The 26942-nt window shown below is 37.4% G+C and overlaps 1 protein-coding gene across 4 annotated transcripts in view; it reads right to left on the bottom strand.

Annotated features, from left to right (window-relative positions):
• Positions 1-26942, bottom strand: part of NRP2 (neuropilin 2) — a 207191-nt gene that overhangs the window by 120199 nt on the left and 60050 nt on the right. For all 4 annotated transcript variants that reach the window (XM_034431468.2, XM_034431452.3, XM_034431461.3 and 1 more), the window contains exon 3: positions 6937-7118. In XM_034431468.2, coding sequence (XP_034287359.2) covers positions 6937-7118 — 182 coding nt within the window. The remainder of the gene's footprint in view (positions 1-6936; positions 7119-26942) is intronic.

Raw genomic sequence — 26942 nt, 5'->3', positions numbered from 1 at the left:
TTATACTTATTGTATTATATTGGGGAGGGGAGGGCGAGTCAATTTTAAAGGGTTGTGCTCTACAGTATTAAACACATACAGAACTTTCAGGAATATGTTAACATTTTCCCACTACTGACCAACATCCTCATCACCGAATGATGCTATGATTCTAATAATTACTTTTTTTATATCAGAGTTTACAAAGATAAAAGATAAGAAAAACTAAGAAAAACATAAAAAGAAAAGTGCAAAGAGATAGAAAAAAGAAAAGAAAAAAGAAAATATGTAAAATATGACTCCTCCTCCCTCCAGACAAGTAGAAATAATTTCAGTAACTTAACACCTTCTCTAATATTTCAATTAGAAATATCTTTTTCTCACACCTGATTCCTTAACTATAATGAAATTGTAAAAACTCGTAATTCAGTTGTAATCAGAAAAAATCTATTAATTAAGAGCTCTCAGAAAGTCATATTTTAATCTTAAACTAATAAATCCGTTTTGTATTCCAATTTTGCACTTTCTCGAAGAAATATCTCCCCATTTATAAACAGATCTTTGAAGCCTTTTAGGCCTGGTCAAAAAAATTCCATTAATAGCTATCAGAAACTACTACGTAAGAGTAAAAAGAAAAAGAGGGGAGAAAGAAAGAATGGAAAGAGAAGGAGCAAGGGATAAAATACAAATTACAGGGAAAAAAAGACACTAGGAAAATAAGAACATCAAGAAAATAGAAATTTGAAATGGAGAAAGATTTAAAATTGATATCGATTAACATAAATGGACTAAACATTCCATCAAAGAGATCACGTACTTTTAAAAATTTACAAAGATTGAAGATAGATATTATAACATTACAAGAAGTTCATATTAAAAAACAACAACGCAGTTTATTAGAGAACCAAAGATTAGGAAAACTTTATACGGCACTAACAGAACAAAAAAAGAGAGGTATAGCAATGTACATCCGGAATCATATACAATCAAAGCAATTATTTGCAGATGAGGAGGGTAGGATGCTGATGGTTGAAATTGAAACAGAAAAGAAGAAGATATTACTAGTATCACTTTATGCACCAAATGGAACCCAAATTGATTATTTTAAAAAGATGCACAACAAAATTAAGGAATTGGAATACCAAAACATATGCATAATTGGAGATTTTAATGCAATTGTAAACATAGAGAAGGACTATAGGAGTTGTAAACATAATAAATCCAGGAAAAAAACACTTCCAGAAACATTTTATGATATAGTAGAAGAATTTCAATTACAAGATGCTTGGAGGGAACTCAATTATGATAAACAACAATACACATTCTATTCAAATCCACATCAATCGTGGTCCAGAATTGACATGGCTTGGATGACAGCAGAGCTTATAGCAGACATTAAACAAATAGAAATTACAACAAACACATGGGCTGATCATAGCCCCATTGAAATAACATGGAAGGGACACCAAAAGCATAAAAGGTGGATGATGGATAGAGATATTATAAATGACAAACAATATGTGGATATGATCCAAAAAGAATTGAAAATATTTCTACAAATTAATGTGAAAGAGCACACCAGTCTACAAAATCTATGGGACACAACCAAGGCATATATCAGAGGCTTAACAATTGCCTATACTGCACAAAAAAATAAAAACAAACAACAAATAAAACAAAATTTACAGACAATATTACATCAGTATGAATTGGATCTACAGAAACAGCCATACAATCAAGAAATTAAGGAGAAAATAAATTTAACAAGGCATAAATTAAATTTGATCACAACAACAGAAATAGCAAGAAAAATAAAAATCGCTAAACAAAACCAATTTGAACATGCAAACAAAACTGGACGGTGGCTAGCATATAAATTGAAAATAGAAAAACAGAGGAATATTATAATACAGTTAAAAGATGTAGATGGTTGTTTATACCAGAATATTGAAGACAAAAAACGAATTGCAAAGGAATTTTTCAAAAACTTATACGCAAAGGAAGAGATTAGAGAAGAAAATATCATAGAATATTTAAATAAAATAAAGATTCAAGAATTAGAAGAAGAACATATAGAATTATTGAACAGACCAATCTCAATGTTAGAATTAATAGAAGCGAGAAAGAAACAAAAAAATAACAAGACACCGGGAACAGACGGTATACCGGCAGAGTTTTATTAAGACATTCCAACAACCATTAGATGATATATTAATACAAGTTTTCAATGATGCATTAATGGAAGCTGAAATTCCGAAGTCATGGAATGAAACAATAATCACATTAATACCAAAACAAGATTCGGATCCCACGGAAATAAAAAATTATAGACCAATTTCTCTTCTCAATGTAGATTATAAACTATTCACATCAATTATAACACAGAGATTGAAAAACCTAGTCAAATACTATATACATCCTGATCAAAATGGTTTTATTCCTGGAAGACAAATTCATAACAATACAAGAACAATTATTGACACTCTGGAATTCTATGAGCAAAGATCGGAAAACCAGTTAGCTCTAATTTTCCTAGATGCGCAAAAAGCGTTTGATAATCTCAACTGGACATTTCTATTAGCACAATTAGAAAAAATGAAATTTGGAGAAAGATTTATAAAAATGATTAAAAAGATATACAACACCCAAACAGCAAAAATACAAATTAATGGAGATACAACTGAACAATTTGATATAAAGAAAGGAGTGAGACAAGGATGCCCATTATCTCCTATATTGTTTATATTAACATTGGAAATATTACTAGAAGAAATCAGGAAAGATACAGAAATAACTGGACTAAAAATAAAAAATCAAGAATATAAACTGCAAGCCTTTGCAGATGATATAGTATTCATTTTAGATAAACCCATACAATCTGGACCAAAATTAATGATAAAAGTACAACAATATGGAGAAGTAGCGGGATTGAAAATTAATAAACAAAAAACTAAAATTATAACAAAGAATCTTAACAAGTATCAAAAAGAAGAATTGGAAAATATATTAGGGATACAAATAGCAAAGAAAGTTAAATACTTAGGAATATGGATTACAAACAAAATATCAACTTTGAAGGAAGACAATTATATTAAATTGGCTAAACAAATAGAAAAGGATTTGGAAAAATGGGCAAAACTCCAATTGTCTCTTTTAGGCAAAATTGCTACCATTAAAATGAATATTCTGCCAAGAGTGTTATACTTATTTAGGGTAATACCAGTAAACCCAGGAAGAACATATTTTAAAGATTTAGACAGAATGATATTAAAATTTATTTGGCAGGGAAAAAAAGCAAGAATCAAATTAAAACATCTACAAGACAAAAGAGAGAGAGGGGGAATGGGACTCCCTGATTGGCAGAGTTATTACAAAGCCTCAGCGTTAATATGGATAAAAGATTGGATCGAACTCAAAAACATAAGAACATTAATATTGGAAGGTTTTGACTTAACAAGAGGTTGGCATGCATATCTTTGGGGAGAGAAAATTACAAAACAAGAACAATTTCGCAAACATATTGTAAGAGATAATTTGCTTAAAATATGGAATGAAATCAGAAAATATCACTATGATAGGATTCCTACGTGGACTTCCATAATGGAAGCACATATTTATCCAAATACAATAGATACAAATAAATTAAAAACATATAAGGACATCTTAAATGAAGAAGGAAAACTAAAAACAAGAGAAGAATTGAGAATGCAAAATGTGGAAATAGAGTGGTGGTCATATTTGCAATTAAAATCCAGATATAAATCTGATATGGAAAAAACTGGAATTCAAATGGAACCAAATCAGTTGGATAAAATTTTATTAGGCCCCAATGAGAAATTAATAACCAAAATTTATAATTTTCTATTGGAATATAAACTAGCAGAGGAAGTAGTTAAAGAGAATATGATCACATGGGCGACAAATTTTGGGTATGCAATAGAATTAAACAAGTGGGAAAATTTGTGGAAAAATATTAATAAATTAACATTATCTGTACCATACAAAGAAAATGCTTATAAATTGTTCTATAGGTGGCATCTACCACCGGCGCGAATTTCTAAAATGTTTCCCGGCACATCTCCACTCTGTTGGAAATGTAAAGCGCATAAAGGGACATATTATCATATATGGTGGTCATGTCCCAAAGCTAAAAAATTCTGGAACAATATAAAAATGCAACTGGAACAAATAATATCTCAAAAGGTGCCATTAAAGCCAGAAACTTATTTATTAGGAATACCTACAAGCAAATATGAAAAAGAAATAATATATTTAATAACACACATTTTGACTGCAGCAAGAATTATATACGCACAAAATTGGAAACAAGAAGAGGTCCCGACTCAAGAGAAATTAATATCCAAAATTATGGAATGCGCTGAGATGGATAAACTTACCAAGGAGATCCAAGGAAAAGAAGAATCTGAATATTATCTGGTCTGGCAAAAATGGTATAAATGGTTAGAGGGAAATGAAAAAAGAAGAGAAGAAGAAAGAAAGAAAAATTGAATAAAAGAAAAGATATCAATAGAGTAAAATAAAGTTTTAAATCAAATGAAATTTAAGAAAGAGACACGAGATATCAATAAAATAATATCATTATATAAGGTGAGAGAAATATTGTATATTGAAGAATATAGGATATTGATATTGTAACAATTCAGATATTATAGGTAGATGTTATAAAGATGATGTTTGTTGTAAATTGTTTTACTTGCATTTATAAATGTATTATGTGGTTTCTTAAATTAATAAAAATTTTAAAAAATTAAAAAAAAAAAAAAAAAAAGAGTAAAAATGCATTTTGCCTCCCCCTTCAAATATACTGAGGAGCCTGAAGATGGAAATTCAAATTTCAGCCATGGACAATTGAGGCAAAGGCCTTGATTTTTCCAGAGTAGTCTGCATTTTACATAGAAAGGGAATTCAGAGTGAAGAGGAAAATTGCAAGGAGAACACAGGCATTTGATGTAGGAGCTAAGCCTTCCAGAACTTCACAAGTAAGAGCACACTTTTACTCGACCCCTAAATTAAACTGGTTTGAGCAACTTTTTATTAGTTAATATCTTCAAAACTGAAGATTCTGAAGTTTCTTTGAAGATAATTAGATCACATTTGAATAGCATAGCCAGATCACCTCTGCCCCAAAATAGGTTGAACTGCATAGACAACTGTATCAAAGAAGATACTTAGGGCAACTTGCTTACTAAACAAGGCTTAACTCCAACCAAGTAAAGATAGACTAAAATTATTTTCCAATTCAAGGATCATTTCTGTATTAATATCTATTCCTAATGCCCACAGACACATCAAAACAACTTACTTTTGCCAGAGTTTGAGATTTTGTGACACTGGCGTTTTGGATAGTATTTATTCTCTATAGTCTGGAAATCTAGCAGCTTGTGTCCTCTACCAGAGCAAAATCACTAAAATTCAGATCTAGAAGTCATGTCAACCTCTTTCTTAACCTGATACAGTATGAAATGTGCTGCCATACAGTAGATTAATGTGCATAATCTATCTGAGGTAGAGTCTTCCAAATCTGTATAATCTCTACATGCTTCCAGGATTCATTAAGATTTCTGGGCATGATAAGAAATGCTGTTTGCCTCATGCCCTTTTCAGTTCCTCACAGCTTATTCCCCCACCCCCTTTTTTTAACCAGTGATATAATTCTGTGCATTTCCATTTAAAACTCAGATCCTATGACCACAAACTTTTTCTTTTTCAAGACTCACTGAGCCTGCCATGATGAAGAAAAACTATATTTATACTCCAGAATTTTCATCTCCAAACTTTCTAATCTGGCAAATACATAATCAGAGCCAAAGTAAAGAGGCACTGATTCACTTTCTCCAAAAGTAGGGTTTTAAAAAAATATTATTAAAAGAGCATTCTGAATAGTGGAGCTCAAGAGCGATGTCTGACAGCAATGCCAACAGCAGCCCACTTGAGCCACCATTACACCACTTAAATTACCTGGCTTCTTGAAAAAAAGAAAATACAAAGCTATTGATCAGTGCTGGAATTGCATATCCATGAGGTGGCAGGATGGGAAGAGAGGACCATTCTTGCTTAGCCTTTATTTTAATAAGCTTTTTTCTATATGACACTTTAAAAATATATGTTCTTTGTAATTCTAGAATAAATTAGATCACTTAATGAAGAAACTGCTTTCCCTTAGAAACCAAAATACCTTGTCAATATGCCATGAAATACGTCACTTTTTGAAAATGTTGATGAAATAGATTTGGTAAGGGGAGCAGAACTAAGGCAAGATGAATGTGAGGTTTAATAAGGACATTCTCATATGAGAAGTCTAACAATTCCAAGAACAGTCTCCCCAAGCTTGCCAAGTCATCAACACCTTCCTGAAGAAACTCAAAGGGTGGGCAGAGCCATTACCTCTTCCTCAGAACAGTGAAACCTGGAAATAGTTTAATAATCAGCTAGACAGGACTTCTGAATTTCCAAGAAGAAACCGAACAAAGGCTGTCCAACATCCTGCCAGCAATAAGTCTATTAACAAATAGACTTCCTTTGCTTTACTGGTGAGTAGAAGTGCAAATTTGCAAGGCTGTTTCATAGCCAAGAGCAGCTCAAAAGCATCCTACAGCTATGAGTGGTTCACTGTTCATACAGCACACATTTAGCATTTTCCAAGACACTAGAGAACTGATGATTTGGTTTCTGATAGAATTTAGATAGAATTCTGATAGGCTTTCTTTTTCAGGAAACTCATACACTCTTGAAAATGATTTGATTATAGATTACATTGAATCTTCCTTCAGGAACTCAAAATGAGAGAGAGAGCGAGGGAGAGAGAGAGAGAATGAATGAATGACTAGGGGAATTGTTGAAAAGGACATTCATAATATTGCCTATTAATATACCCCAAAGATTGCCCCATCTGAAAGAGGCCTAAGGATTTGGTTGGGAGAGCAGGTGAACACTAACCAGTCTTGTAGATCTCATAACGCAGAGAGAAGCCAGCACCTTGACGGGCATAGTCTGAGGTGAATTTGATATACACAGAAGGGCCGGATGATGTGATAGTAGGTGGAGCAATGTTTCCACAGTGTTTTCCCAGAAGATCTGCATTTTCATTATCCCCGTCCCGTATTTCAATAAAATCATACCTGCCAATGGAAGAAGAGAAAAAAAGAGTAACATTAAGAAAGAAATTCAGGAAAAAAATGAAATACTTTTACATTTTGACAGGTGTTTTATAGCAACTGTGTGACAAAGCCAGTTTCCTATGGCCCTGTTCCTTGATGCAACAAATACACTACATTTTAATCATATAATCTACTTTTGTAGCATTCCATCATCAATATTGTGTTGTCAAATTATTCTTTTGAGCAGAAATCACTGCGAACCCTCCAAATAGTTTGACAGCTACAACATTCAGAAAAGCTGCATTTCTGCTCTTATTGAAAATAGTTCAGTATCTAAACATTTTTGATCCCCTGAGACTCACTATGATAATCAAATATAAGGCATGCCTGGTACATAAAACCCAGAAAGCTCAAGACTGTTTTCATTTTTTGACCTTTTCATTTACTTATGTAAAAAATTGTTTTATGTTACTTATGTTTTGTTATATTCTGAGCTTCTATCTTTGCTGATTTGACGTGTGTGACAATAATAATAGGAAATTCATTTTTAGGTGCAAATGTTATTCATTTAACTTGTTTCATGCATTTTTTAATGGGCAAACGTGGCTATACCTCTTATAATTAGCCAGGCAGGAAGTCTTTCAAATTTCATGGTGTGAGAATCCTATCTGGCATATTGAGCCAGGATTCCTTATTCCTTCTTTAATTAAATTTGTATGCTGCCCAACAGCCAGTGGCTTTGGGCCCTTGCTGGCACCTTAAATCACCCTGAACAATAAATGTGTTCATAGGGAATGAATATAAGGCAAAATGACTTTTAAAATGTAGTCCATTCTTAGTGTTATGTTTGGATGACCACATTTAGGGCAGTCTGCCAATAGCTTATTCTGTTTTTCTACCTTTCCCAAAATTGCTGGTGTCTGCCCACCCCTGCCTCCACTTCATCTTTTGCTTTCCTCAGATAAATTGTCAACCTAGAAAACAAAGAAAAAGGAAGGGCAATGTGGGTGGAAAATGGGGAGATGGTTCATGCTCCATGTATTCATCAAAGAATCACCCCATAAATTAGCCACCAACCACAGACTTAAGTTGGGTTCTCAGCTGGGATATGAGACTCTGCTCTGGTTGCCTTGGGGAATGACCTGTGATTGGAAATGGTCCTAAAAATAAGTCATTGCTATTTTTTTGGACTTCTTATGGCTACATACCACTGACCATAGCATCCTTTTGGCTGGAATGCTGGCATGACTGGGCTTTGGTGATTCTGTTTAACTGCATTTTTGTCCAGAAGATAGTGTTGGAGAACCAAAGAGCTCCACCCCCTCCAAATGTCATTCAGTATCTAAACAAAACCACCAGGACAGTCATGGATGCTTGCAATGAGATATCAAGAAGACATTGTGACACCTAGTTCTTTGATTGGTGCCTAAGTTTAATAATGGAGAGGATGGGAATGAACAAATCCAAAGAGGTTTTCAGATAATTCTGTTGTTAAATAAAAGAGAGAGAATGATGGAGCAATTGTGGCTTGCTTTAAGAGTAGAATGAGTTGGTCTGAAGAAGAACTTAGCAGTTCATAGCTTATTCATTATGTAAGACCTTTTCCAACTCCATTTCCCCCCTTTTCCTGTAGATGCTTTTCACAATTGTTTCCCTGTTTTACCCTTGGATGTGTATCCCTTTCCCTATGTGTCTCTCCCCTAGGCCATGTCCAAGCTCATCACATTCAACATTCTCTTTTCAAAAAAAATAAAAAATTCAAGGCAAAATTTGATTGAGAAATGGTTTTCTTGCTTTTCAGCATTACAATCACAGCTTCACTCTGTATGCATGGAGGCAAGGCGCAGGTATATTGTATTTTGGTTACTTTGTTTGAACAGACTTGTGATTCCTGACATGAACTTTCCCCTTAATTTGTAGCACCATGTCGCTGCATATACAGAATACATTTGCAGGAAACTGCCCATCCCCTTCCTTTTATTTATTTGCATTGGGTTAACTTGTTAAAAAAACCCAGCATGTTACCACTCTCCCTCTCCTTTGAAGAAGAGGAGGAGGAGGAGGAAAGAAAAGTGATACATTGCCAGGCTTTGTCACAAGATCCCTTTATTTGTGAATCAAGAGCTGAAAGGAAAAATAGCATGTTGGACACGAAATGACTCTCATATGACTCATTCCTTCCCTGCGAGGCACACATTGCCAAACAACTACCCTACACAAACTTATAGGAACTCAGTGTGCCACCAGCTTAGACTAACTGAGTAGTCTTTCATATCACTCCTTTCTAGGAGTCAGTCAGGCTTCACTCCAAAAACAAATGCCTGAAGCTATGATACCTTCTATCTATAGGTTCAACCTATACACTCCGCTAAGAAGGATTGCTGCAGCCAAGTCTTGCAATCCTGTGGCTTATAGTAATATCCAGCCCTCAACCTGTCAAAAGCAAAGGGCAAGAAGTGTCCTTCAAGTAGCAAGGAGAAAGGCAGGAGTGAATACCAGCCTTAAATAGCCAGGCTTTACCTACCTAGGAAGGGAGCCAAAGAGTGTTTGAAGGACAAAGAATAAGGCAACTAGGAAGAACTCTTGATATGAATACTGCTATTTGAAAAGCAGGAAGAAGAGGGGCACTGGAAAGGGCAGAAGCTGTGGTACTGGTACAAATCTGCTTCTTCAACCACCGTAGGAGAAAGAAAGGGATTTATTTTCACAGATAGAGCATCTTTTCACATCTGAGAACCACTACAGAACGACACTACAATGAAAGTCTTTAAAAAGGCATGTGACAGTTAAATAAGCTTCCCAAAACTCCTTCCCAAACTTGGTCCCCTCCATTCTGAGGCATTCACCTACCTAGCCCAGTTAAGTCTACCACTTAGTCAGCAAAAGATTGCCTTCCCTACTGCAGCCATAGGATAGGTATAATACAATTATCTATCACATCTGAATATTACTTAGCTCTAAATTATTTGGATTATAGCTAGTATGGTCTCTCTCCCCCTCCCCCTCTCCTTCCCTCCCCCCCTCTCACAAACACACACCTCAAAATCAGTCTATTACAGCAGTGGTCCCCACCAGTGGTGGGTTGTCCCTGGTTTGCACCGGTTCTATAGAACCCGTACCAGCGGGAGGCTCCGCCCACCAACGCCAATGTCATCAGAATGCTTCTGCGCATGCGCAGAAGAGTGCGTACGGCCCCATTGCGAACCGGTAGTAAAGGTAAGTAGAACCAACCCCTGGTCCCCATCCTTTCTGGCATCATGGAACAGTCTTGTGGAAGATAATTCTTCCACGGATCAGTGCGGGGGGATTTTGCATGCAACCTAAGATCCTCCATATGCACAGGTAAAGCTTCACTCGCCTGCCCACCACTTGTGCAGCCTGGTTCCTAACAGGTCACAGACCAGAACCGGTCCATGGCCCAGGGATTGGGGACTCCTGTACTACAGGATAAAGGCCTGAACTATACTCCATCATGCTGGTCCAGTGTATACCAGTAGACAGATGTTTCTCTACTTCCCAGTCTTAAGCATTCAACCAGCTTTCTACAAGAGAACGGCTTCCTAACTCTCCCCATTCCTAGATTAGCACTCTACCACGATACCATTCTGGTTCTTATATATCTTAATGTCTTCCTACAGATAGTTTCACTGGCTGAAAGCTGAATATAACAACACTGATTAGTAATGCTTTTTCTATCTTTATATTTCTGAAACATTCTTTTTTTCAAAAATTTCATTTTAGAACAATGCTGGGATTAGAGTTTGAAACTGATTGAATTTGTAAAAGGAGGCTGTGGGGTTTTCAGGTTCAAAGCTATATAAGAGCAATAGCTTTTTTAGAAAGAGTCCAATGTTACACCTCCGCATGAACAACTTCTATGTAAAACCAGTAGGGTGTCCTTTGTTACATCAAGTTCCACACTTAGCTACAAATAGAACTATGCTGTATGCACGACCCAATGTTTCATCTGCTAGCGTATAAAATTTGTTCGAAATTAGTATTCATAAACTACTATATAAAATCACCATTTCCCCTGTAGTGAACATTGTAATTTATTCTCAGGTAGATATGATACAGTATGAGGTTTCTTAGAAAAGGGAGACAAAATACACAACTGGGGTTTTTTTTTAAAGAAATTATTTTAAAAAGCAGTACAGGCAGTCCTTGACTTACACGATTCATTCAGCAACCATTCAAAGTTACGGTGGTGCTGAACAAAGGGACTTACAACTGTTGCCCAAGGTTATGGTGACTGCAGTGCCCACAGGGTCATATAATCAAAATTCAGATGCTTAGCAGCCCTTCCACACTTATAACCACAGGGGCTCTTCAACCCTTCTCAGCTGCCTTTTTCCCCCCATCTATGCCCTTTTGGCACCCTGCCACCCTACACTCTGCTGTCCCAGCTGCCCTTAACTGTCTTGCTCCTGCTTCTGATAAGGCATGCCAGGCCTGTCTGCTGGGCTGGGCTGGCTTTGTGCTACAAAAGAGAGAGAGAGGCAGAAAGCAGCAACTCCTGAGCTGCAGGGTGCCAAAATGCCCCTTTGCAGCATGAACTTGGGTCGTGCTGTTTTTTGCTTTTTTCTCCTTTTTTGCAGCACAAAACCAGCCCCAGTAAGTCTCAGGAGCATGGCCAAGGGGCATTTTGGCATGTTGTGGCTCAGGGGCTGCTTTTTCTTTTTATATATATATATACTTAGAGCAGCCCCAGCCAGGCTGGGCATGCCTCATCAACAGCAGGAGAAAGAAGATGACAAAGGCCAGCTGAGGCAGTGAACTGTAAGGCAGCAGGGATCTGGGACTGCCAGGTGGTGATGGAGACGGTGGCTGGGATTGGGCTGACGTGGCTGTGGCTTTTTGAGGCATGGCAAGCAACCTCAGAGCCATGTGTTTATGTGGCTGCTTGCCATCTTGCAAAGCAGGGTGCAGGACAGCCAAAATGGCAGAGATGGCGGGGGTGGATGGAAGAAATAAGTGGGTGGGGGGAGTTGAAGAGGAAGAAGTTCCTTATCTTAATGAGGCTTCAGGCTGGGAGGGACCAAGCCAGGAATGACTTGGATTAATGTGGTTTTCAATATTATATTTGTTTTTCTGGGATTAAACTATACTGATCTCTCCAAATCCTGTAAACCTACCTCATCATGAAGTGATAGGTTGTTCTTGCGAGAGATGAACAAAGAGTGAGCCAAATTATGCAATATCAGGCACATTATGCAAAGACTTAGCTCTCCAGAGAAGGCTTTAACACTGAGAAAGGTGGAAAGAAAGAGAAAAGGGTGACCTTAATAATCATGGCGGGCGATTCAGTTATAGTACTGAAAAGTGCATCATTGGAAGTCCTGAAAGTTCAGGACAGATCAACATGGAAAGAAATCTATGTGGTGGCTATCAGTCAACACTGACTTGGTGACACATAATCAATCAGACTGCTGAATTCAAAGAGACATAATTCTAATTTGGCAAGTGGAAAATATTTGGAACTAATAGTTTGTAGTGTGTTTTCATTAGATACGAAAATTGGTTTTAGGACACTGGGAACACTTGAAGAATTTTCCATTTTTATTGTCACTGCTAATAACACTAATAAAAATGAATCACCATCTGCTTGATTTTCTGAGTAAGTGAATTAACGGCATATGTCTGTGCTTCCCCACAATGTGGAAGCTGAATCTTTGTTATTTATAAATCCACAAGCAGGATGTCTTTCCCCCCCAAAATTAATTGAAACGTTAACAATTTTAAAAGCCTGATAATGGTGAATTTACCTGTTGAACAAAACCCAACATTTACAATTGGTTCGTTACACCGATGGATTATGCATCAGCTGTCTCCTCATTCCTTTGGGCATTTTCTCTTACTACAAACTATGCTTAATAGCAAAAATTCTATGAAGGATGAATTTGAGGCAGGGTTCCAGGGCCTATTATTAATGCCATAGTTCAGTTTGGTAACTCATAAAATAAGTTGTAATAAAGTATTTTGGCAAGAATATTCTTTCACTCTAGAAAATAAAGTTAACGTATCTAAAGCCATACAGGTAGTCCTCTACTTTAGGACTAGTTACTACAGGGGAAAGAATAGTAGAACCTGGGGCAGAGTTAAAAGAGAGATCATCTTAGAATCTCTATGTAGCCACAAGTGAATTAAGTCCAACCCACCCCTTCAATTTAGTTGACCCTTATCTAATTCCTAACAGGTCCTAACCATTAGTTAAGAATATTTCTGAGTGAGAGCATACCTGTGCATAAGTGTAAAGCAATAAATCAGTTTAATTGGACCTTCACTCGTGGGCCTGATCTTTCACACCTGACAATTGCTTAGCAGCCGCGCGGGTGATTATGGGAACGACTCGATGCTCCCATGTTACAACGCTCCTGCGCGAGCTGCACTGGCTCCCGGTGGTCTTCCGGGTGCGATTCAAGGTGTTGGTCGCCACCTTTAAAGCGCTCCGTGGCTTAGGACCCGGGTACTTATGAAACCGCCTTCTGCCGATAGCCTCCCATCGACCAGTACACTCCCACAGAGAGGGACTCCTCAGGGTGCCGTCGGTCAAACAATGTCGACTGGCGACCCCCAGGGGGAGAGCCTTCTCTGTGGGGGCACCTGCCCTCTGGAATGAACTGCCCCCAGAGATTCGTAGGATTCCCGACCTTCTCCCCTTTCGCCGCGCCCTCAAAATGCTACTGTTTCACCAAGTAGGGCTGGCCTAATGCTATTTTAATGGGTTGTCTTTATTTTAGCTTTTTCGGCCAAATTATTTAATATTTTTAATTCATCTTTTAACTTTATATTGTTGTGGGTTTTATCTCTGGCTGTACACCGCCCTGAGTCCTCCGGGCGAAGGGCGGTATAAAAATTTAATAAAGAAAAAGAAAAAGAAAGCAAGCAGATATCCCCAAAACTCCAATGTCCAGTCCCTGCCTGCCCCCCCTCCTTCCATGGTCTTATGACCATATTTTGGATGTTTGGCAATGAGCTCAGATTTACGGCCATTTGTAGTACTCTATGTGACAATTTACAATGCGGTGGTTTTTTTGGGAATCCAATGTTTACTTCCAGTTTTTGAAAAAAATATCCCTGCATTTGCTTAATGACTACCACAAAAAAGTCATAAAATTGGATCCAGTCATGCTTTACAGTTGTTACAATTGTAACTGCCAGACTCTACTAAGGATTACCTGTACAGATCAGATGAACTAAGACCTACTCACATCAAAAGTTTTAAAGCAACAAAAATGAGTTTTCCTAGTCATTTACATACAGGAAATTGAAATACAATTAATTTGTAGAGGGATTTCATAAAAATTTAGGCCAAACTATTTTTAGGGTTTTCTTTCTTTCTTTCCTTTTTTCCTTTTGCAAAATATTTCTTGTAGAGAAACACAAACAGCAACAAAAATGCCAAACAAAACAAATGTATTAACACAAATGATTAGTATGATTTTGCTTTTCTAACAGCTCCTACAGTTTTCATGCAAAATTTTCCATTTATGTTTTTCTACTGCATGGCTAAAGATGACTGCACAGTGAGAGATAACGTAGATGGTATTACTGATGCTAATGAACACTGGGCATTTGGCTAGAGATTATGTATTTTCCTTTAAGGAAAAAAAGGGAGGGGGAAGGAAAAGAAAACCATTTTATTCCAAAAATCTGGGCATTTAGACAATAATCCCAAGAGCTACATTTTCTACATTTAAATTTAGATACAAACATGTATAATCCAACTAGTGTGGTCACTCCCTCAAACAATATTAAAATAGAATTCTGCTTTGTTTGGGATTTTTTGTTTTTATTTTTATTGCAAAAGGAAAAAAAATCAGTAACTTTGTAATTTTGCTTTCAAAAAAGTATGATTCAGTTACGCAAGGCGGGACAATTTCATGGTGTGATAACATGCAAAATGACTCAGCCAATCACTGGAATGACTTTAAAAAGGAACACTTCCTTTTTAAAAAAAGACAAAACCAGATTGAGTGACCCATTGGACAAGACAGTCTGAAATAAGTGCAGTTAATTAGCGTATCCATTTTACACATGCTAGCTCTGTTTTTGAAATAGTAAGAACAAACTTTCTTAAATATGGGATTTCTCCTCTGTAGTACTAAACTAAAAACCAAATTAAACTAAACATCCCAGAATCACAATTAATATACAATGGACAGTCTTGGATTTAACACTAACTTAAAAAACTTGTCCTATTTTATGATTTCTGTACTCTGGGCCCAGCGGAAACCTACAGCTGTTGCTCAGGTATTTAAAAAAAAAAAAAAAAAAAACAAAGAACAGAACCGTTTCTTTAATGCCCTGCCTTGCAGTTTTCTAGAGACACCTTATTAGACATAATTGAAAAGAGACTCCCCCACACTTTATCACACATTATATATTTTATTCTTTTTTCCCATACCACTTATTCTGGAAGTGAAAGCCAGCTGGATATCCTTGGGCCGGTCACTCTTTCAGCCCTGGGACGGAGGCAAGGCCAAGAAAATTCTAAAAAACCTTGCCAAGAAAACTGAAGGGATTTGTCCAGGCAGTTGCATGCATGTATACACACACACACACACACACACACACACACACACACACACACACACACACAAAAAATCTAATTTTGGAACAGCTTCATTTTACAAATGCTTTGGTGAATAGGGGCTGGAAAGCTAATCGAGGCATTAATGGAACTTTCTCCAGGACAGAGTTCATTCCTGGGGTCCTCCTCCTTCATTGGAAGCCAAACTAACTGGTGGGACTCTTTAATGGGACCTCCCCATCTGATCTCAGTGCATAGCTTGCACAGGATCGGGGGAGGGAGATGTCTTCAGTACTTGGGTCCCAAGTTATTTCCCAGTTACCCAGAGGTAACTGGGGTCCCCTTCTTTGGAGGTGTTCAACCAGAGGCTGGACAACCATCTGTCAGGGAAGCTTTAATTGGATTCTCCCCACTGAGCAAAGGGCTGGACTTAAAGGCTTAAAGAGCTGCTCCAACTCTTTGATTCTAACATATGAATAGTTTGCCTTTTATGAAAAACAGATTCAACATATGAAGAGCACTTCACTAGGAAATCATGTATAATAGTCCTTTTTATGAAACAGGTATTTTTTAGAGAAAATTCTTCCTATGTTCTTTCTGCTGTTATTCAGAATAATTCACTCTTAATGTCTCTTCAATCTCTTGTGGCCAGCACTTATCTCTTTCCCAGAACTTCATTCCTCTGTTTTCTCCATTAACCACAAAAACATTTTAAACAAAAATAAAGAAACCTAGAGACAACAAAGGGCTCTGTTTGGTGCTTCAGTTTATAACACTCAGGAGAAATCCTGTCATTTCATTCAAATCCCACAGCTTGGTTCTCGCACACTGCCCGAGGAAAAAAAAATAAAAAGAATTTTTTTCTTGCAAATGAATGAACTGAATTTGTTCCCACACATTAAAAGCTTATTGGCAAGATCGCTGAGCCAAATGCAATACTGAGATAAAAGTCCACGGCTAATAAAGATTTCTTTCTCATCTCAATTCCAATTGAAGGTAAATAATACAGAGAAGGTCCCAAGAAGCTTGACAAAGATTGAGTTTCCACAAGACCTTACAGGAGGTCAACATCTTTCTTTCAATCTTTCAATCTTCACTCTTTAAGGAGACAGACCACTTATGACTATTCTTCAGAAGTGCTATTTCTACACCCCATAGTTATGGTGTGTGTGTGTGTGTGTGTGTGTGTGTGTGTGTGTGTGTGTTTGCTAATGGTCATCTGTCTTTCTCTTCTTCCCATTCCTAGTCTAAAACAGCTTCCCCAATTCTCTTCTGATATTTCTTGTCTCACCCAACATGACATAATTTTCTTCACCCAAATAATGACCATGACAGCCATTCCGGAATTTTAGACCATGCAAAAGGAATGAAGCTTCATTCGTTTGTCTCAAACCGAACTCAGAAACACAAAAATTATCTTTGGGATTACTATTATCAGGATATTCAACCATAATTCTTCTCAGAAAAGATTTGTAAAAATAAAATATGTGGGTGATGAGTGGCTCACATTAACTGGGATGTTAGATGGTAAGGGTGGTATCAAATGATGGAATCATTTTTTTCTGCTCCTTCCTAATGCAGGAAGATTGTAGAAAACTCAAAAGCCTCATACTCTGCCCAACAACTGTTCTTATTGCCAATGTTGCTGAAGAATGTTCTCTCCTTCCCTCCCTCTCTCTCTCTCTCTCTCTCAGACAAAGAGAAAGAAAGAGGGAAAGGGAGGGGGAGGAAGAGAGGCAGCCTGCAAAATGTATATGTTGCTCCAGCCAGTTTATTTAGCCTTTAGAAGGAGATTCTTCATTCCTTGGTTTCCTTCCAAATGAAATCTGGATGATTAGGACTTGATTAAATCAAATTCCCTTAACTCTAGTCCAACTTCCTTATTGTCATCCTTTCTTCACAGCAAAGATTGAACACACCATCAGTTTCAAAAGATTATCCATGAAATAAGCCTTTTCACAGTTTTCTGCTCAGATGCAGAAGGGAAAATAAGATAAGATGTGCCCTATTATTTTAGTTAGCCTGCCTTCACAAAGTACATTGTCATGTTATCTCCAAGAAGGGAGCAGCCAAACACAAGACTAGTTCTAAACTTTTCTAGACATTTATTATTATGACTTTTATCAGCAAGCACTTATTCTGTGACATTTGTCACTGCCTTAACTGAGGCCTTGGCAAACATGTAGAAATTTATCCTCACAAGACCCTCTCAAGGGAAGAAAGAAAGAGGGGTCAATATTTTGCCCAAGGTCACACAGGAAGTTTGCAGGAGTAACTAAAATAGAACTGAGACTTGCTTTGACATATAGTCTAGGAAACTAAGCTTACATCAGATAAGCAACACAAAACAGAAAGATTAGGTACGGTTAAATCCTTAATCTTGCAAGCTTCTGATAACCAGTGTTGAATCCTGCATTCAGGTTAAAAGTCATAGTATATCAAATCACAGGTCACTGCAAAACAGTGTGCTCTCATATTCCTCTAGTGCTACATGGATCCTTATTTTTGTACGACACAAGCATAGAATTAAGTACCAAATGACTTATGAAAATTGGCTTGTCATCGTTTTCCTTTCTTGTCCCCAAAACTGCCTAAACTGGTTTGGAGATCAGACTAGCTTTCAGATTTAGTTTGTTTAGGTTTGTTGGACAAGACATAATCTGTACCCAAACTGATTAGACAATTCATAACAAATCATAGAGATTAAACCAATATAGGCCAATACCTACAATTCATCCAGATGTTGAAATCGGACTAATCTTGTCAAAGCCAATTCTTACTGATCAGTATGCAACACCTGTGCAAAGAAGTGGCCCAGGCCTTTAGGTCAGGTTAAGCAGAGTCCCAAATTTGAGGAGTTACATCATATTCAGTTTTAGCGCCTATTTTATTTTTAGTAGGTTTTAGTTTGTTGTAGAAGTTAAGGCATCAAGCTAGAAACTGTGACAAGCTAGAAACATGACTTTAAGTCCCACCTTTGGCCCAAAGTCAGTGGATGATCCTTGGTCAGTCACTCTCTTTCAGCCCTAAGGAGGAGGCAGTGGCCAACCGCTTCGGAAAAACCTTGCCACAAAAAACCTGCAAGGACTTGTCCAGGCAGTCTCTGAGAATCAGAGAACAGAATTAAAAATGGTATATGTTGTTTTTGCTTTGTATTTGTCAGTATGATGTTTCTCTTTTTTATATAGAGCTAGCTGATAATCTGGCATTGCCCGGGTATTTCTTTAGCCCAATCCTGAAATTGCTTGAGGCGTTCCAGAGTTATGCTGGAACACACACACACACACACACACCCCTAGGGGTGCGAGGGGTGGTTTACCCCCACAGTATTTGTTTTCAGATAATAAGTCATCTGTGTACAAATTTTGATTGAAATTGCTCGAGGCGTTCCAGAGTTATGCTGGAACATACATACATCCTTTTTAATATATATATATATAGAAGACTCAGCAATAAAATTGCAATGAATGATTGAATGAGTCACTTCTATTTTGTCATATACTTATTTGTGCATTACTTTCTGTCAACATTTTTGAAGGTGGATGCAAGATTCTGTTTTAATTTCTTTATATTTCCCCTGAAAATTAAGAACTACATCTCTTCAAGGATACAGGAAATGTACACACCTGTATACCAAGTTGGAAAACAGGTTCACAACAGCCTTTTAAATGCAACACAATTTATTTTCCGTATAAAAGGTAAAGTTGGAAATAATTTAGTAATATCATACCACAATTGAAATGCTCCCTAGTACATAAGACATCTATGTTTATCTTCTGATCTCTGGATAAAGGAAGAGAGAGAATTGGCAATGTCTATATTACAGATGTCCTCAGATAGTAATACTGAAAGTAGTCCCAATCTGGCTGAGATCCTGTTCTTCCATGATTCTAGACATAATTAGAACTTCTTGTCTGAATGACACTTTAACCTAAAGTAGTTCACAAAATTTTTCATGCCCATCTCCTGTTTTGTCTGGATGGAGGGGCACAGGGCTCTCTTTCATTCTCTTAACTTTTTAAAAGTGATTCTCACCATCCAGTGACCTTAGCCCCTGTCCATCCTCCAGAAAGACTTTGGGTGGTTACAGAAGATGGTAAGAAGAGAGGCAAAGAGAAAAGTTATTTTTTCTACAATTCTTTAGCTTATCTTAGGCTCCAATTCTATCTGTCTATTCTGTAGCACAAAACTCTATTATCACTCAAGGGATTTGTGACATTTAGGTGCCTAAATTGGATTCACCTTTTACCCCCCACCCCAAATCCAGAAGTACAGCATTTATTTATTTAGTGTATGGCACGTGTTAGCCAGGGATCACTGAGGAGGCTGGCTGCCTCTGTGAAAGGAATTTTTTTTGGGCAGTGTTATCTTTACCTGTGGGACACCTGAACGCCAGTAGGCAATCGGGGGAGGCTCCTTTCTTGTCCCTTCCACAGTTTATTAGCTCATGGGAATCGAACCGCCGAGCTGCCGATCTCAGTGGTGCGTCTTACCACATGAGCCACCATGGCCCCCTATACCTCTAGCAAATTTTAGCATTTAGCATAAAAGAGGGTAGAGCCATTCTATTGCTTTGTTCAACCCAGCTGTTAGAAAAAAAACAAGGTGTAGTAAATGACGCAGGGCAGAGGGGGATATAGGGTGCCTCCATTGCCTCTATACATTGCCCTGGAGATACAGCTACTGCAATATCCAAAATCCCCTGAGACCTCTTAACATGTCCCTCTGGGGGTTCTGCAATAGGTTCCAAGCACCTCTGCCTCTAAGCAACACTTCCAGCAGCTCCTACAACCAGGCACAAAAAAATATATATGCATAGCTACACAGACAATTTAAAAAGGCAATTCACTAAATTAAGACTGAGAAAATCTATTCAGTTCTAATGGATGTCAGCTGACTTTTGATCCTTAGAGAAACTGGAAAGAGAAGGACAAAATAAATCCCATTATTTCAGGGTGAGTAGAAAGGCAGCTAGGCCAGGGCCCTTTTCCTTCTTATAGTTCAAAGAGGATTTTCCTAATCCTCGCTGAACTAGGTTTTGATCCCAAGGCTAAGCACTCTCAGTGAAGTTGACCAAGCAAAGACACCACTAAGGTTTCTTCTCTGTACTCCCATGTCCCCTGGTTACCTAAGAGTCAGAGGTGATCTCATTAAGCCAAATAAGGTCAATTAAATAAAGTACTCTACAAAAATACCAAGAAGTAAATACTACAGAGTAATGATTCATGATTATTCCTCTTGCAGGCCCTTCCCTCCAGTGATTAGGCATTGCCCTGAGCAGATTTTTTTTTCCTGGGCTGCCAGTCTGCTTTGTTTTCTGTTGGTCATCCATTGCTATTTTTTATAACCTTGTGGTTGATCTAAATATGGGGCATTAAGTCAATGAACTACCATCAGTCCCAGAAGCTCATGCTGCATTCATCTCTCTGGGCACCCTTTCAATTTCTGTCTAGGCTGAGTAAAGCATGATCTTGTTGCTTTCCCACCCTATGCCCACAATATTGCAAAGTTTTCCTTCCCTTTCCATAATTTTCAAAATTTCTATATGTTGTGGCGTAGGAACATTGTTTCAATGAATCAACAATCTTATTGTTTTTATTCTACAGAGGATCAGATACAAAAGAAGGACCTGTCCCTATTGTTATGAGGGAGGGAGGGAGGGAGGGGACAGGGCAGTGGTGAAATTCAATTTATTTACTACCAGTTCTGTGGGCGTGGCTTGGTGGGCATGGCAAGGAAAGGATACTGCAAAATCTCCATTCTCTCCCCATTCTGGGGCCAGCCAGAGGTGGGATTTGCCGGTTCTCCGAACTACTCAAAATTTCACCTCTGAGATGGGGGAAATAGATGATTATATTAGCATCAAAGGGGTTTTGTGGGAAAGGAAAGCATAAAGACATCCATGTGTGCAGACTTCTGGGAAAGCAAAGGAAAGGTAGACAAAAATCTGACAAAATGCAACAATTTCCTCTATTCTATTACATTATTGTATAATAAATACCAATGAGCAGCAACAACCCCCCTCTTTCAGTCATGTAGGAAAACACAATTCTCAAGGATGCCAGTGCTCTTGAGAAACTATATTTACACCTTCCTAATGCTACAACAATCCGTTTTTAGAGAAAATTGGATTTTGTTTTCCATTTCATTGCTTTCTGAATGTTTGTTGGCACCTGATCACTGAAAGAAAGAAAACGCAAACTATTAAAAATGTTCTGAACTACAATGAACACTGGAACAATGTCCATCCAAAATTTCATGTCAAAGAATCTTCAGAAAAACAGAAATTTGGAGTCAGAAAAGAATTTTATAGCAGGAAGGAGTTTTACCAACTGAGTCTCTTTCAAAGAGTACTTTAATTCAAAGTACTTTAATAAGACTTATATACACAAAGTGCTTTTTTGTACAACAGAAGTGGTAGTATTTTCTGGTGCATGGATTGAATGCTTGCAGTCATGCAGTGGCTTAGTTGTCTTCTCAAATATTCAATTATCATATCTTCATGAGATCTTGGCAATTCCACATTAAAATAGTGAAGTATCACAAGAGTTTGAACGGCAACACTGAGATCTCTTGATTGCTGAAATCTTATGAAGTCTGGGGCATTTATTTAACTAGAAAATTTATAAGGTTGCCTTGGGTGGCTAACAGGATTGTGCACATGTATACTCTCAAAATAAAACTTCACAATAAAAATACAAACCAAATTTAAAGAAACTGTGTTAAAACCACAAAATACCTAATTACCAAATAGGTAATACAATAGTTGTATTATTATATACAAATAATAGTATAGCTGGTCATGATACAATAACTGAGGCATTGTAACAAAATCACAGCACAACTGCATCTATATTGGTATATATTTTTTGAAATAACTATCTTTATTTTGAATGAAAGTAGGAAAAAACGTACAAACACGTTTAGTGGGCCCATGGTACCTCTGGCCATTTTGCCAACCCTTGTTGTATAGTATTAACTGTTATTGGACTTATGAAATACCAAGATACAATTAGCAGTAATTCCTGTGAGATACTAGCACTTTACCTTATTGCCATGATCACAGAAATGCTGCCATCTGTATTAAAATCACATCTTCTTACACAACTGTTGGTCACATCCCTCTGTATCCAAAGTAAAGTAAAACCACTCCCATTATGGAAGAAAATACTTTGCATGAAATGGACTCAAAGCCATTGCACAAAGAATGTTACAAAAGTAAGATACTAAACAGATATTGTTGAACAGAGTGCACTGGAATGTAGTACATATTTATAAATGCTTTCTTCTATTTGAAAAAAACAAAACTATGCAAATGTAAATAAATTACTAAATGAGAAAGAAACAGCAAGCAAGAGTTTTTACTTCTGCTGTAACTATAGGATACAAATGGAATAGTGATGCAACAATGAAAAAAAGATTGGATCTAAGCTTAGACATATTAACATCTAATGAACAAAAATTAGTCACAACTAATTTAAATATCTTTCCTTGAGTTTACTTACTATGTGAGTACCTTTGGATCCAATCCAATATGTTTATATTAAAAATTAATTATTCATTACAGAATTGGTCCCACAAATTTTGATACCAAATGTGGGATTTTAGGCTCTTATTTTATATATTGATATTATTATGGAAGAGATGAAATCAGGAGAAAACAATAAATCACACGCAAGATCGAAGCAGCCATAAACGAGCTAAACTTGCTGACTTCTCTGTCTATCTTGAAATATATAAAGCTGTTTTAATATATAGCTATATTCCAAATGTATAATGTATGGAACCTCTCTTAGTTTTTGTAGAATTTAAGCCAGCTTGTTAAACATGGTTCGGAGAAATACAATTTGCTAAGTAAGAACATGGAGCTAATAATTGTTCACTAATTTTTAGAGCATTTTATTTCTCCCCATTTAATTAAGGGCAGGGAATAAGGATGGCACAAGAGATCTTCTAATGTCTGGCTTGCTGAAACCGCTTGCTTCGTTCAGTGACTTCTCAACAATCTGGCACCTCCCCTGTCAGATGAATTCCAAAGACATTGTTCTGGCTGGGTTTAAAAGGCAATTCCGACAAAATGAGTCTGGATTGGAGATTGAGTTTTTCTTGCCATGCCCCACGGAGTGATAGGGTCTGGTAGCATTTTCTGTACTTACATGATGAGAAGATCTAAACAACAGAAGACTCTATTTGTTGCATTCCTCGTTTTAAAAATAAAAGTAAAATAGTTTCCTGCGGAATTAGGCCAATCAAAGAACACTGGATAGTTAGAAGAAACATTGCTAAACAAACATTGCTAATCTGCCCACTGAAATAATTTATCCACACAGTTATTGTCTTCATTTTTTTCCAAAATAGACACAGTCTATTGTAATCACATGTAGCATACCACCAAGAAGTACAGGCCATTAGCCAGAGAATAAGAAGGATCAAGTAATTTCATAAGGTTGAATAAATTCCAGCCCCAAGAATACAAAAGGAGTCTAGGTTTTCCTGATTGCTGGGTATATTTCCTGCCCAAATTGTTACTGACAGATTCTGGAAAAAAGCAGCATAAAAATGTCAGTCAACTGTGACAAAACCTCAATATCATTGTAAGGCAGAGAAATTTTTATCAGGTACAGTTTCAGCTGCCAGGCAAAACCTCTTTCAATTACCATCACTATTTTGTAAGATTAATAATGCTTCTGAATAATGTCATCATTATAATCTATCCTGCTAAATAATATTTTGAAGATATTCTGAACACATCTTTATCAACAGCTTTTCAAACAAAACTTTATCTCAGTATACCGCACAAGAGTCTTGTCTATTGGCAAAGTTTCCTTTTTTATTATTAATTTAAAATGTTTATGTCTCAGTTAGCCTTCACCTAGTTCTAAGCAACTTAAAATACTTAAATATTGACAGCAAAAAGTATTACCCTAAAATCTTAAGGCAGCTTTTTTTTCCCATATTGAGCAGCAGCCTTTGAGCCAAGATTTTGAAAATATCATCAAATATCAATCAAGCATTGTTTTAATATTGAAGCAGACAGATCGTAGTTAGATCCATGCCATTTATAGTTTAAATTATACTTGGCAATAGATGTCAAAAAAGGACAGCAGATGAGAAAACAGTAAATAATATTAGACCAGATGATGATCTAACTCAATGTAAGTTAGCCTATTATTTTTTCCATATATAATTTTTTTTTTAAATGAAGGCTATAATGTGGTGTCCTACATGATAACTCTTACAGCATGGAACATTACTGCTCTGTCAACTTCATCTTCTCTCATCTCACGGTTATACGTAGAACCAAACGGGATAGAATCAATGCTGTCTTTAAGCTAAGGGGATTGGCCTATGGCACCAAAGTTTAGGGAATGCCAACGCCACCTCTCATTCCAAATCATTTAAAAAATGCAAATCTTTGAATTGGCAGGAGATGCTCCATCTGTCAAGGGAGCACACTCTTCAACCATCACTGAAAATGAGGTTAAAATGATAAGAAAATGTAAAATGATACAGAATGGTCTACTAGGATCATTAAGGCCACACTATTTCAAATCTCTTGGCAAACTTGCCTACAACAGTCTTGGAGTTTTTGCCTTTAAAATATGTATGAAAGAAGACTGAAATGGGTAACTGGTTTCATCTAAAATAAGGTGACCAGATTTTAACATTGGTAAAGAGGGACATTGTGGGCGTGGCTTATTTTGTGGGCGTGGCTAGCTGGTCATGTGACTGGGTGGGCGTGGCTAGCTGGTCATGTGACCGGGTGGCCATGGCTATGTGTATAGGGTAAGGTGAACAGATTTTAACATTGGTAAGAAGGACACCAGTGTGGGCGTGGCTTATTGTGTGGGCGTGGCTTGGAGGCCATGTGACTGGGTGGGTGTGGCTAGCTGGTCATGTGACCGGGTGGCCATGGCTATGTGTATAGGGACTACTCAGAGGGCTGAAAAGTCATTTCTGACAGGTCCTCACACTTTTGACTGGTCCTCACACTTATGACCATCCTCACATTTATGCCCGTGCAGCATTCTTAACAACCATGTCACTCATTTCACAACTGCTTCTCTTCACCATGGTGACAAGATAGGGCAAAAACGTAAAATTTGAGGACAGTCGTAAGTTCGAGGACTGGTCAAAAGTGCGAGGACCAGTCAAAAATAACTTTTTCAGCCCTCTGAGTAGTCCATATGCACAAAAGGACTAACCAGAGGGCTGAAAAAAGTCATTTCTGACAGGTCCTCGCACTTTTGACTGGTCCTCACACTTATGACCATCCTCACATTTATGCCCATGCAGCATTCTTAACAACCATGTCACTCATTTCACAACTGCTTCTCTTCACCATGATGACAAGATAGGGCAAAAATGTAAAATGTGAGGACAGTCGTAAGTTCGAGGACTGGTCAAAAGTGTGAGGACCAGTCAAAAATAACTTTTTCAGCCCTCTGAGTAGTCCATATGCACAAAAGGACTAACCAGAGGGCTGAAAAAAGTCATTTCTGACAGGTCCTCGCACTTTTGACTGGTCCTCATACTTATGACCATCCTCATATTTATGCCTGTGCAGTATTCTTAACAACCATGTCACTCATTTCACAACTGCTTCTCTTCACCATGATGACAAGATAGGTCAAAAATGTAAAATGTGAGGACAGTCGTAAGTTCGAGGACTGGTCAAAAGTGCGAGGACCAGTCAAAAATAACCTTTTCAGCCCTCTGAGTAGTCCATATGCACAAAAGGACTAACCAGAGGGCTGAAAAAAGTCATTTCTGACAGGTCCTCGCACTTTTGACTGGTCCTCACACTTATGACCATCCTCACATTTATGCCCGTGCAGCATTCTTTACAACCATGTCACTCATTTCACAACTGCTTCTCTTCACCATGATGACAAGATAGGGCAAAAATGTAAAATGTGAGGACAGTCGTAAGTTCGAGGACTGGTCAAAAGTGCGAGGACCAGTCAAAAATAACTTTTTCAGCCCTCTGAGTAGTCCATATGCATAAAAGGATACAGTAATAGAGAGGGATGAAGGAAGGGAAGGGAAATTAGAGTAGGAGTGACGGTTAAGAGAGGGAGGAAGAGAGGAGGAGGAGAAAGGAAGAGGAAGTAGGGAGGAGAAAAAGAGGGTGGGGGAAAGAGAAAGTAAGAAGGAAAGAAAAGAGAGGTGGTAGGTTTGAGGAGAAAGATTGCTGTACAATAAAAAAGATGAAAGGGAAGAAAGCCAACCCCAAACAAATATAAAGATATTAAGATAAAGAATGAATTGTTAAACTTTAAGGAATAAAGGAGAACAAATATGAATAAATA

Source organism: Pantherophis guttatus, chromosome 1 (genome assembly GCF_059756535.1).
Source record: "Pantherophis guttatus breed Tessera chromosome 1, ASM5975653v1, whole genome shotgun sequence".
Taxonomy (NCBI): Eukaryota; Metazoa; Chordata; class Lepidosauria; order Squamata; family Colubridae; genus Pantherophis; species Pantherophis guttatus.
Note: the sequence above shows the minus strand (reverse complement) of the source record. Positions and strands in the feature narration are given on the sequence as shown.